General features: G+C 40.2%; 2 protein-coding genes across 2 annotated transcripts; one reads left to right on the forward strand and one right to left on the reverse strand.

Annotated features, from left to right (window-relative positions):
* Positions 1–1,907: 1,907 nt before the first annotated feature.
* Positions 1,908–6,709, reverse strand: LOC125884270 (butyrophilin subfamily 3 member A2-like). The gene is given in 6 exon segments (XM_049569169.1): positions 1,908–1,940; positions 2,085–2,191; positions 3,030–3,317; positions 4,894–5,235; positions 5,500–5,602; positions 6,701–6,709. Coding segments are annotated over 6 exon segments (882 nt in total).
* A 3,166-nt stretch (positions 6,710–9,875) lies between these two features.
* LOC125883986 (junctional adhesion molecule A-like) lies at positions 9,876–11,825 on the forward strand. Its single transcript, XM_049568679.1, has 3 exons — positions 9,876–10,004; positions 10,583–10,828; positions 10,957–11,825. The coding sequence occupies exons 1-3, from the start codon at positions 9,908–9,910 to the stop codon at positions 11,109–11,111; spliced, it is 498 nt and encodes a 165-aa protein (XP_049424636.1). The 5' UTR covers positions 9,876–9,907; the 3' UTR covers positions 11,112–11,825.
* Positions 11,826–11,947: the final 122 nt, after the last annotated feature.

An 11,947-nucleotide genomic window follows, 5' to 3' on the forward strand; every position in this document is an offset into this window, starting at 1 on the left:
CATTTTGGGAAGTAATTTTAACAGAGACATTCTGATTGTGCTCAAGACCTCCAAGAGCAAATTACTCCTCAGCCATTAATATCTACATACACATTTACATATTTGTAAATATATTTACTCAGATTTGGAGATCTTTTTTCACTCGTTTACGAATGTGATTATGCACACATGGATTCTGAAAGCACATTTGCTGTCTCCTGTATCCTATGCATTAGTATGAGCATGTTAGCATGCTGACTTTAGAAACTTTAGCATTTAGCTCAAAGCACAGCTGCACTTATAAATGCAGCTTCACTGAGCTGCAGGCATGATGGCAGAAAAATGTTTCCCAACTTGGGGGTCGAAACCCCCACAAGGTGTCACCAGATGTTTTGTTGTTGTGAAACTTTGGATCATTTCACTTGATTTTCATTATTTCTTAACTTGATTTTTCTTAAAAATAGACGGGATAATTTAGAACTTAAAGCTACTTCCTTTTTTAAAGCATTTAAGCAAAATTAAATAATAAAAACAATTATACAGACTTATTTGTTCATTTGAATAACCAGTGTGTAAATAGAAAAAGAATTGAGTGGTTTCAGTTTGCGAAAGCTTTTCAGCATTTTTGCAAAGATATCAAATAATGTACAAATGTCACTCTTTGAATACAAAATAATATCTTTACTTATTGTCACAGCCCGACTCAAGGGAGGGACAAAGAGGAGAGGACACACATGACTTTTAACTTCATATTTATTTAACAAAATATAAATGTAACCAATACAAAGCATGTAAATCAGTAACTTCAGTAGTGTGTTGTGTGTTGTTTGAGTGTAAGGTGAAGTGTAATGAACAAAGAAAATAAGAGGCCGTTTACACGTTGCCGGCTATTTTCATAAACGGACATTTCACGGTCTCCGTTTTCAAAAAGATCTTCGTTTACACTTACCCGTGTATATATACACAAGAGCATGCCAAACCTGTAGGTGGCAGTGTAACGAGAAGCTCAAGCCTTCCATGTATCCATTGTCACCATAGCAACATAGGTCGCACTTTTGAGGCACAAGTTCCGGCGCATACTGTGACGTCAGCTGCCTATAACTCCGTTTATCTCTGTTTATCTCAGTTTACATGCAAACGCGCAACCGGAGTTTTCCAAAATCTCCACTCTGACCGGATTTTTTAGAAAGACTCGTTTTCAGAGGAGAAATCTCCGTTTGCGTATAAACGAAGGGCACAAACGAAGGAAGATGTCTCCGTTTATCAAAATCACTGTGTACGTGTAAACGACCTCTAAACCTAAACCAAACAACAAACCATGTGCCCAGGGTGACAGACTGACTGACTGACTCCAGCAGCTTATACAGCTGAGGAGCAGCAGCACACCTGAAGTGAGTTCATCAGTGATTCCCTGCTTCTCTCTTTAAAAGCAAAGGACAGCCCGAGCAGGGAGGCAACAGGGCTGTCACATTATATACTGTATAGCTGTATCTCACAGGACAAATACAAGAAAAAATCTGGACTTTATACATCTTAGAGCAAATATTGTCAAGAGTGGAAAGTCAGCATTGATTTCCACAAAAAGAGTGGACAAATGGAGTAGACATAGACGACATAGAGCAACATAGATCTGTGAAGATCTAATTTCATATTTGAGATTTTAGATTTATATTTTCCTTTTAAATATAAATCTATAATAAATATAAATAAATGTAATATGTATATACAGGAATAAAAAAAATCAAATTTTTCACTACAATTTGAATAAATCATGTTTTACATAGTTGAAAATAACAGAAGAAGAAAATATATTAATTATGTGCATCACTACTGTACAATATGAGTCATGTTGTTCCTGATGTACAATGTTTACAACAATATTTGTCACTCAGAATACATTTGGGGTTTCCAGGGGGTAACTCTCTGTCTCATGGTCCTTGACTGGCAGAGCTGCTGTCCTCCTGCTGGACACACAAAACACAGATTAGGCAATCTTTATGCTACTTGTGTGTGTGTGTGTGTGTGTGTGTGTGTGTCAGTTGATTGTTGGTTTTTCTCCAGCTAACACAAGGAATCAGAATCTTCCTCCTCTCTGTAGTCCTTACCTGGATGTTGTCGTGTTCCCCATGCTCTCTCACATTAGTTAGTCTCTCAGAGTCCTCATTCTTCATGAGACACTTCAAATGAGGCCTGGACTCACACAGCTGGAGAGCTGGAGATATAAGATGCTGGACAAGTTAATAACAATCGTCCTGCCTAAAGCAGACTTTGGTTTGTCTTTCACCATGCTGTATTTTTTTGTTGCTTACACTGGAAATCTATTTCCTGTTTCGTACACGTTTGGTTTTCTCCTTTGTTACTCCACCATTTGTTAGCACTGTCTCATGTGTCATGAGCCGGTCTCTTTCTTCTTCAGTGACATTCTGATCTTCATCTCTGTTTGTGTCTGAGCAGCTCTTCCTTTCTTCATCACCAGTTTCATCATAGCTGCTTCTCCTGGTCTCTGTGTTAAAAACAAAGGCAGTCAGATTTATGTATAAATAAAACATAAATGTATTATCTATAGTATCACAGCATGTGAGACACTTGAGTCTATAAGAAGCTATAAGACTAAATTTAAAGAAATAAGACCTGGCCACTGGTTTTGATTGAAGATAAAATAAGACATGATACCATTTTTTTTCCAGCTGCATAACCCATTAAATACTGTCAGTTCATCTAATGAAATTTAATTTACAAAACTGCACAATTCAAATCACTGTTACATGACTTACTGTTTATGTTTGATTATGTCCATAAGAAGAATGCTGAATATGTAAAAAAGCCACTTTAACAGCCAAATAATCTGAAATGACGAAACACAGAATTATATGGCTTTTATTTAAAACCAGACCTCAGCTCTTTGAAAGTGAAAAAGTGATCACATAAAAAATATTATAGCAATCATAAAAATAACATATTTACCCAAAATATGGACGTGTGTCTGTAACTACACACTAAAACAGTGAAAATGTAAAAAGAAAAAAAAAACATGTATAATTCATGTTAACCTGGAACCTGGATGTGTGTCTCTGTGGTCTGGTTGATGTTGCTCTGTTGGACTCTACAGGTGAAGCTGTTGCTGTGTCTCTTCTCCACAGTCACTCTGCTGCTGACAGTATAGAGGTCATCAGGACCTCTGACTGTCTCTGTAGGTCCAGCAGAGAGGAGCTTTCCCTCACCGTCCAGCCACAACACCTCAGGCTCTGGATGCCAGCCTGCAGACTCACACTGTAACACCACTCCCCCCTTGTCTCTGTCGATCCCTGCTAAACTGATGACAGGTGAGGACACAGCACCTGATGATGAGCAAAAGGGAAATGAAAAAATAAATAAAACAGTAGTCAGCATTAGGCTACAATCTAAACAGAAAAAATGTACAACTGTAAAGCTAATAAGTGAATAGGGTGAACCATATATCCTCTGCTTCCTCTAAAGTGATTTGCTGCAACCCTCAGTTTCAAGCCAAAGGTTGTAACAATGGTTCATATATGACAACTAAACACAGTTAAAGTGGTTGTTGTGGAGGTTCAATCACTTTTCACTCCCAGGTCATCAAGTACAGATGCTTTGTCATGTCACTGAGGTAAGAACATAAATTAAAATAGCACTGACTTTTGGTGCCACACGGGACACAAACTGTGGTCTCCTGGGGGAAAGCTGAAAGCCCAGCTGGTCTCATGAAGACAATGAAGAGCCATCTGCACAACAAGGGACATGACAAAGCACTGGTATTTAAAGTGTATATTTCAGGTTGAAAATTTTTATAACTTTTTTATGCATTTAAATTTCTGAACTTATGATTAGGCTAACTATACCCAATTTTTTTTAAAAAAAAAATTCATCTTCACAGATAAAAAGGGCAGAAATATGGTGAAAATGTGGTTTTCTGAGGCGCGTGCCAAAAACTGAGTTTTTTTCATATTTACAGTGATGACGTAGCATGGGGCAGCAGTAGTTTGGCGGTGTATCAGGGTAGTTAGTTGGTAGTTGGTAGTCAGTTGTCTAGTCAGTCAGTAATACTGCGTTTGTGGAGGCTGCACAAACTCTCGTCTATCTGGACACAGAGTTCATACTTTTCCCACAAATAGGAAAAGTGCCACTTTTCGTGCGTTTTATCCAAGTGAGGAGACGGGACTTTACTGCGGCATCAGCAACGAAGAACATGGTTATTTGTGGAGTGCACTTTACACCGGAGGATTATATTCCCGGGGACATGATGGAGTGTGAAATGCGATTTCGCCACCACAACCGGGTGAGACTGAGAGTGGGTGCAGACTAGCGGGTTGCACGGGGCTTTATTTCACTCACCAGTGACCACTATCAGGGAAACACGCTGTGTCATCAGAGGACCGGCAAAATGATGCATTTACCTGCCACATTTCCCTTGCTGTCTGGCTGGCTCAAAGTTGTAGGATTGTGGCCCGCCATATGTCCCGGCATAAACATTTGCAACCTCTTCACTGTCAAAGCTAGCCATTGTCTCATTTTACTGTACCTCTGCTGTACTTGGAATTGGGGACTCCCCCATGCTACGTCACTTCTGGTTTAGCGATTTTATAAATATGGAAGTAACAAATACTACTCCTAAAGTCACAGTTATGTATATTTTTTATCTTTACTCAAAGTGACCTCCAACCTGAAATATACACTTTAATGACCTAGGAGTAATGCCGGGCCATGACCTGGCCAACAGACATGACAGATTACATGTCATCACTGGTGGTCATTCACAACGTGCACAATATACAACTGAACAGTTTTCAAAAAAGTTTAACCCTTTCATTTCCCAGTGTCAATGGCTGAAAGCTGTGTTGACCACAACCTATCAATGAATGCACAGACCACAGGTAGATACACTGTGTGTCCACTTACCAACAACAAGCTCAATGAAAGACTCTGTATTCAATGTTGGGATGAAGCATCTGTATCTTCCCGCATCAGAAGGTCTCACATCAGAGAGTTTCAGTCAAATGTTTCCTCTCTTCAGTTCATCAGTGAACAGAGATGTTCTTCCTTTGTAGGATGGATGTTTAGTATCTAAGACTTCCTGACCACCAACCCACAAATGGACAGATAAAGGGTTCTGGTCATATTTCATCCACTCCAGCACCATGACAGCAGCGTCTTCCGCAGGTTCCAGACGACATGGCAAGATGATGTCATCACCAAGCATTGCTACTATTGGCTGAGATGAGCCAATCAGCTGAGACTGACCTGGAAAGACAAATGTGTTAAGGTTCCTACAGGAAATAAATGATCCAAACTCTTCTGGTCAGGGCAGCAGTAATCCTCAATATGTTGACTGAATAAAAAGGGAGAGAGGTTTCCTGAGACTGAAGTGTGACGTCAATTTTTGTTTTTGTTTATCCATTTTTTTCTGCAGTGTATGAAATAAACAAGCAATATTATGCTTAACTAATGGTGTTTTTACTGCAGCAAAGTCCTTTTGTCATTGTATTGTGTTTGTGTGTGAGTTACCTGTACAGGAGTGTGTCAGGAGAAGATGGAGCACTAAAACACTGAGAGGTCTGAGATGAGATTTGAAGGTCTCTCTGTCTGTGTGGAAAAGCATCATGAAGATCTGAAACACAAAAATTATAGTGTTAACACAGAGGGGAAAAGGTTTTCAGTAGTTTTTATAAAAGTGAAAAAAAAGTTGAGGTAATTCCTGCAGGTTTAGTAGTGATGGTTAAATAAGGCCTCATGAACCACTGTCTTCATTTTCTGATGCCACTAGATGGCGCTGTCTGATCAACAAAGGTTTGAAAGCATATTTCACTGCCAGTCCTTCAGCTAGTGATGGCCAAATGAAGTCTCATGAACCATTTTCTTTATTTTCTAACTCCACCAGATGGCGCTCTTGGTTTAAAGATCAAGGCTGAAGGACTGGCAATGAAATGTGCTTTCAAACCTTTGTTGATCAGACAGCGCCATCTAGTGGCTTTAGAGAATAAAAACAGTGGTTCATGAGGCTTCATTTGGCCATCACTACCTCAGACTTTATCTTTAAACCAAGAGCGCCATCTGGTGGAGTGAGAAAATGGCTCTGCACAGAATGTGTTTACACTTCTTATGCTGCTCCAATCAATACAAAAACTTTACTGCCATCTGCTGTGCTCCAGTGGAACTTTACGCATTATAACATTATATGCTATCCTCTGCTTGATACGTAGAAACGCAACACAACTTTGAGAGCAAATGTGCTTTTCCTTCATCCACATGTTTGCGGTGACAACTCTTTTTCAAATTTTGATATTTTCACTTCTGTCCCACAGTTTGTTCTCTGCCTGTGCATCATTCAGTAAAAATCACATTATTCTTTCACTTTTGTAGCTTCAGATCTTTATTAATAGTATAAGTAAATTTAAAATGTGTTTTGAAGCTGTCACATCTGATTAAACAATATTCCATGTTACTAAATCAAAGCTAATGAGCAACCCTTTCAAATGTTAATATTTAAATGTAAAATGATAATCATAATAAAGGGTGACTGAATTTGAAGTCATTGTGTCACAAATATTCAACATCTGAATGACATTTCATAGATTTAGCTTTTTTTCACAGGTTTAAAAACAGACTTGATAAGCTGTTTCAGGATATCACTACAGGACCCACAGCCCTGAAAGCACACTCACTTTTACTGTTGGTAAACTGTGACACTGTTCAGACGACGACGTACCTGCTGCATGCTGCGCAGCTGAACACAGTAAAAGGCCAAAGTCTGTGCTTCATTAATAGGCCATGACCTTAACTCACTGTGGTTTATGGCTTTCTGCTGGCTGCATTACAGCCTCTGTTTGATTCTTAGACACTCAACACCCGTGAGAATATTTTGCTTTTCCTTCATTCTCACTCCTGTGCTGACAGCTGATGAAGTGTGATGACATTATTCTTTTACTTTGGTCAATTTGTTCTCTGCCTGTGCATCATTTAGTAAAAACCTTTCACTTTTGTAGTTTCAGACCTTTATTAAGAGACAATAGTGAATTTAAAATGTGTTTTGAACAGTAGCGGTTCTAGCCTGAATGGCGCCCTGGGTGACACCCCCCTAGTCTGACACAGTTTGTTACCTCACATAGTTATTGTTATGGACAGTGTGTAACACGCTGCTGAACACACACTCAACTGGAGCTGAGCCTTTGTTGCGTCCAGGCGTGGTCATGTAAATAACAAATTCCAGCACTTGAATAGGCCATAGCACAACACAGCTCCTGCCGCCCCCCCACACGTCGTGACAAAGTGCCACCCTGGGCAAAACGCCCATTCGGCCCATTTCAGGATCCACTACTGGTTTTGAAACTATCATATCTGATATATTATGCATATTAACATAAAACAAAACTTGTTACAAAATCTGATATCCCTTCAATCATAGACTCTGTCACAGTAAACCCTTTGGTGTGACACTTACTAACAGGTGTTTTTATAAATGCTCAATGTCCTCAACGCCCCATGTACAAGGCTGTTGCCGCAGCGGCCCGGGTTCGAATCCAGCCTATGGCCCTTTGCTGCATGTCACTCCCTCTCTCTCTCCCTTTCACACGTGTCCGTCCTGTCAAATAAAGGCTAAAAAATGCCCCAAAAATATATCTAACAAAAAAAACCTGCTGAAAAATATTTCAATCATAACTGACTTACATTAGAAATACTACTTGTAGAGTAAATGTGACACAAAGACCACATACCTGTTGAATGTTGTGGATCTCAGTCAACTCATCGGGCTGCGTGGCCAAAGTCTGTAAATCATTAAAGTTACAACTGAATAGATGAAAACAAAATGAAATACAATATAATATTCTAGTCAGACATGACGGGCTGATGATACGCAGACTAACAAAAGGCTAAAGCTGGAAATGAATTACATTAAAGTTTAATTAAAGTGTACAAACCTTGCTTTCTGTGTAGCTGTTATCCAAAATGAGCTGAGTTTCACTCTGAGTGTTGGTTTATGGACATCTGAAGATCTGAAGATCTGAACGTTGAGCTCAGTTACCAGATTAGGGTTGTAATGGATTATGAAATAAAATAATAAAATCTGTTGATAATGGCTGGGCAGTTCAATGCAGGGGCAGAGTCTGTCTTAATGAGTCTGACAAATCTGGCTGTTTGATAAACACAGTCGAAGCTGACCAGGACCTGAATTCATCAGATGTGTCTGTGCTGCTGTCCCTTTTCCCTACACATGGCGTGGAGGAGGTGCTGAAGAGCTCCTGTGCCAGCAGCAGAAGAGAGAGGCCTCTGGTGTGGGGACTGCTGGTCCTGCTGCCTCTCGGCCTGGGCTTTTCTTGTCTTGTTTGCTTGTTTTACTTGTTAATAAATCCCATTGATTTAAGTGTTTTTAACATGTCATATGTGGTAATTTTGGGTCAGTGGTGGAGTTTTGTTCGACCCATATCAAGGGTGACAGCAACAACAAAAGAACTCAGCTGTCATTTTAGGCATAATTGCCATGGTCTCTTCCACTCCGTTCACCTCCAGTCACCTTATCCAGAGCCAAGAACAAGCTCCTCTTCACATGCAGATCCTCAGCTCCCTCTTCATCTCATCTCACCACCAGCAGTGTCTTGACTCCATAGGGCGGGTATCCCTAATCTACTTAGTCTTTACCACCCTCCTGGAATATATGACATCACAATGAGGTCTAATCACCAAAGACTTTTCATACTTCTCATACGTCTCTCCAGCCCAACAGGCTGTATGTTAAAGCCACTGTGACTCTGGCCTGTTTTTGCATCAACACCACAGACAAAACACACAGGAAGAGGAAGCTCAGGCTGACAGTATACTTGAGTTGTATTTTCAGTCTCATAATCAGTCAGCAGCAAGACACCATGGAGGTCACAGCTCTCTGCATCCGACTGTGTGAGTACTGAGTGTCCGTTTTCCTTTGTTTCTTTCTGTTTTCCATCCTGTATATCAAACCATGTATGTCTGATATTCAACTTTGCTCCTTTGTTTATCCAGTGATGCTTGAGTTCACTCTGCTAAATACTCAGAAGAGTGGTGAGTGACATGTACAAGTTTTTAAAGAATTTTTTTCTCCTTGATTTCTCCATTGAAGGACCAAAGTTTGACGTTGACTTAAACTGTTTAAATCTGTCTGTGTCTCTATGATGTAATTTAGGTTTGTACAGTGTTGTTTAATGTTGTGTTTTGTATAATGTTCAGTTTAACATTAATGCACACTTTGCCAGCTAATACCAGAATGTATCTTGCAAAAAGTCCAAATCTGTCACAAGGTGGAAGCACTGACAATGACTTTGGAAATTCTGTTTAAACATAAACATCATATTTATCCAGTTCTGATTTTTCCCCTGGTTTCAGATGCAGTTCTTCTGCGCATCACTCCAGACAGACTGCAGCACTTTAAATCTGACGCTGTGTCTTTTGACTGTGAGGGCTTTGATGGCTCGATTCGGTTGAGAATGATCACAAATACTGTGGAGTATGGTGCGGATTGTAAAGTTGAGAGGACACCAACAGGGTCCTCCTGCACCATTCAGAGAGCTTCTCCAGCCGACAGCGGAGAATACTGGTGTGAGACTGAAGGAGGAGAGAGAAGCAACAGTGTCAACATCTCTGTCACTGGTAAGGAAAAGATTTTGCTTCATATCTAAAGTATTTGCTTCATATCTAAAACATTATTTTCTGGAATAAAATGAAAACATGTTGAGCTCAGAGGAGAGACTGATATCACCCCTAAAAGTCAGCAAACAAGTGTATTTCATCAGATTCAGCTGGTTCAGTGATCCTGGAGAGTCCTGTCCTCCCTGTGGAAGAAGGCAACAACGTGACTCTGACCTGCAGGAAGAAGATGTCTTCTTCCCACCTCGCAACTGGTTTCTACAAAGATGGCGTCCTCATCAGGAGCAGCTCTACAGGAGAGATGACCATCCACAGTGTGTCCAAGTCTGATGAAGGACTCTACAAGTGTCACATCTCTGGAGCTGGAGAGTCACCAGAGAGCTGGATGGCTGTCGGAGGTGAGACACGACATAGTTAATACTGAAAGTAACTAGAATCAAATTATTTGTCTGCAGTGCTATTCATTGATGTTTTCTTACTATAGGATCTACCGATGGTTCTTTAAAGAGCAGAACACAAACCCAACAGATTTTTAATTTGAGCCAGAGTAAAGCTAAAGCAAGGTGTCACAGACAGCCTGTTACATACTGTTAATACTGTCATGGGTCTTCTCCTCTAAATGACTGTTTTTACTAATTTAATGGTGGCGCTGCTGCTGCTTCAGGTGGGGAGACGGTGTCAGGAGTCCAACATCTCTATGTTCATACTTGCAGTAACTTTCTCACACACAGAAAGAGGTTAAAACCACAGAGGCACTGATGCGTAAACTATTTTTAATGGGCCATTGTCAGAGTTCTCGCTGTATGTTGGTTTTGTGTTTAGTTTTAGACTCGGCAGATGCCGGTGATAATTTGAGCCTCTCAGACACAAATGAGAAAATGTGTATATGTGAAAGAGGTGTGCAGGAGGCCCTGTAGAAACAGCAATGGTTAGCACATGTTAATAACTTAAAGGAAGGCAAACCTTTGTTGTTCAGCTGGTTCAGTGATCCTGGAGAGTCCTGTCCTCCCTGTGGAAGAAGGCAACAACGTGACTCTGACCTGCAGGAAGAAGATGTCTTCTTTACACCTGACAGCTGGTTTCTACAAAGATGGCGTCCTCATCAGGAGCAGCTCTACAGGAGAGATGACCATCCACAGTGTGTCCAAGTCTGATGAAGGACTCTACAAGTGTCACATCTCTGGAGCTGGAGAGTCACCAGAGAGCTGGATGGCTGTCAGAGGTGAGACATGACACTGTTTAAAATGTGTCAGTGTTCAACTTGTGCTCCAGCAGCTCTCAGAGACAACCTGTTACATACTGTTAATACTGTCATGATGTTACAGCAGATATGTTCTCTTGTCTCTGCAGCTCATCACAGAGAGACTTGTCCCTGTTCAGACCTCTTCATACATGTCGTCCTCGTCTTAAGGACGGTGTTCACCATAGTGATGGTGCCTCTGCTGCTGCTGCTGGTGGGACTGCTGCACTGTGGCAAACTCACAGTTACAGTTGCACAAACATAAGCAGAGAAGCTCCCATCATGCTTTGTGATCACTGAGATTGTTTAACATTGTATTTCCATCTGTTTTTACCTCCTCTGTTTAAGAAGTCATGTTCAGCTGTGAGGTGTCAAACTCCTCTTCATCACATGTTGATACCTGCAGCAGCTGTGAGACTTTCTCACACAGAACAAGGTTCAAAACCACAGACAGCCTTTTGAAGAGCTGAACGTTTGCTCAGCATGTGTAGTTCTGTGTTTTATTTCAGACTCGACAGCTGCTGGTGATGATTTCAGCTTCTTAGACACAAACCACACGAGGACACGTAAATATGTGTGTAGAGGAGGTGGTTATCTATCTATCTATCTATCTATCTATCTATCTATCTATCTATCTATCTAGTTTAGTTACATATGTTTCACATGTAAAATCTGTCTCACAAGAAAAAAAAACATTTTCCAGGCTAAAAATTATTTTATATTTCAGATAAAATATTATCAGATTCTTCATATAGATCAAACATGTGCTGGCTTTAACACAACAAATAACACAAGAAAAGAAATGTGTGTGTCGCTGAGTTGTTCGCAGACTTCTGCAGCTGCTTCTGCAGGATTACAAAAAAAACTTAATTTAAAGGGACACCAGACAAAGAGGCAAACTGTAGCCAAAGACCTGACTCGACAAAGACAAATAAAAAAAATCACCTGTTCAGAAAGAAGTCAGTGAATGTTTGGTTAAAAAACAAAAAAGAATATGTGACATTACTCTTTTTTTTCCCAAAGTACAAATATGACTCTGTAAATACAAAATGATGTTTTGAACAAACAAAATAAAAACATTTTTGAAAGTTGATATTTCTT

Source organism: Epinephelus fuscoguttatus, linkage group LG23, assembly GCF_011397635.1.
Source record: "Epinephelus fuscoguttatus linkage group LG23, E.fuscoguttatus.final_Chr_v1".
NCBI lineage: Eukaryota > Metazoa > Chordata > Actinopteri > Perciformes > Serranidae > Epinephelus > Epinephelus fuscoguttatus.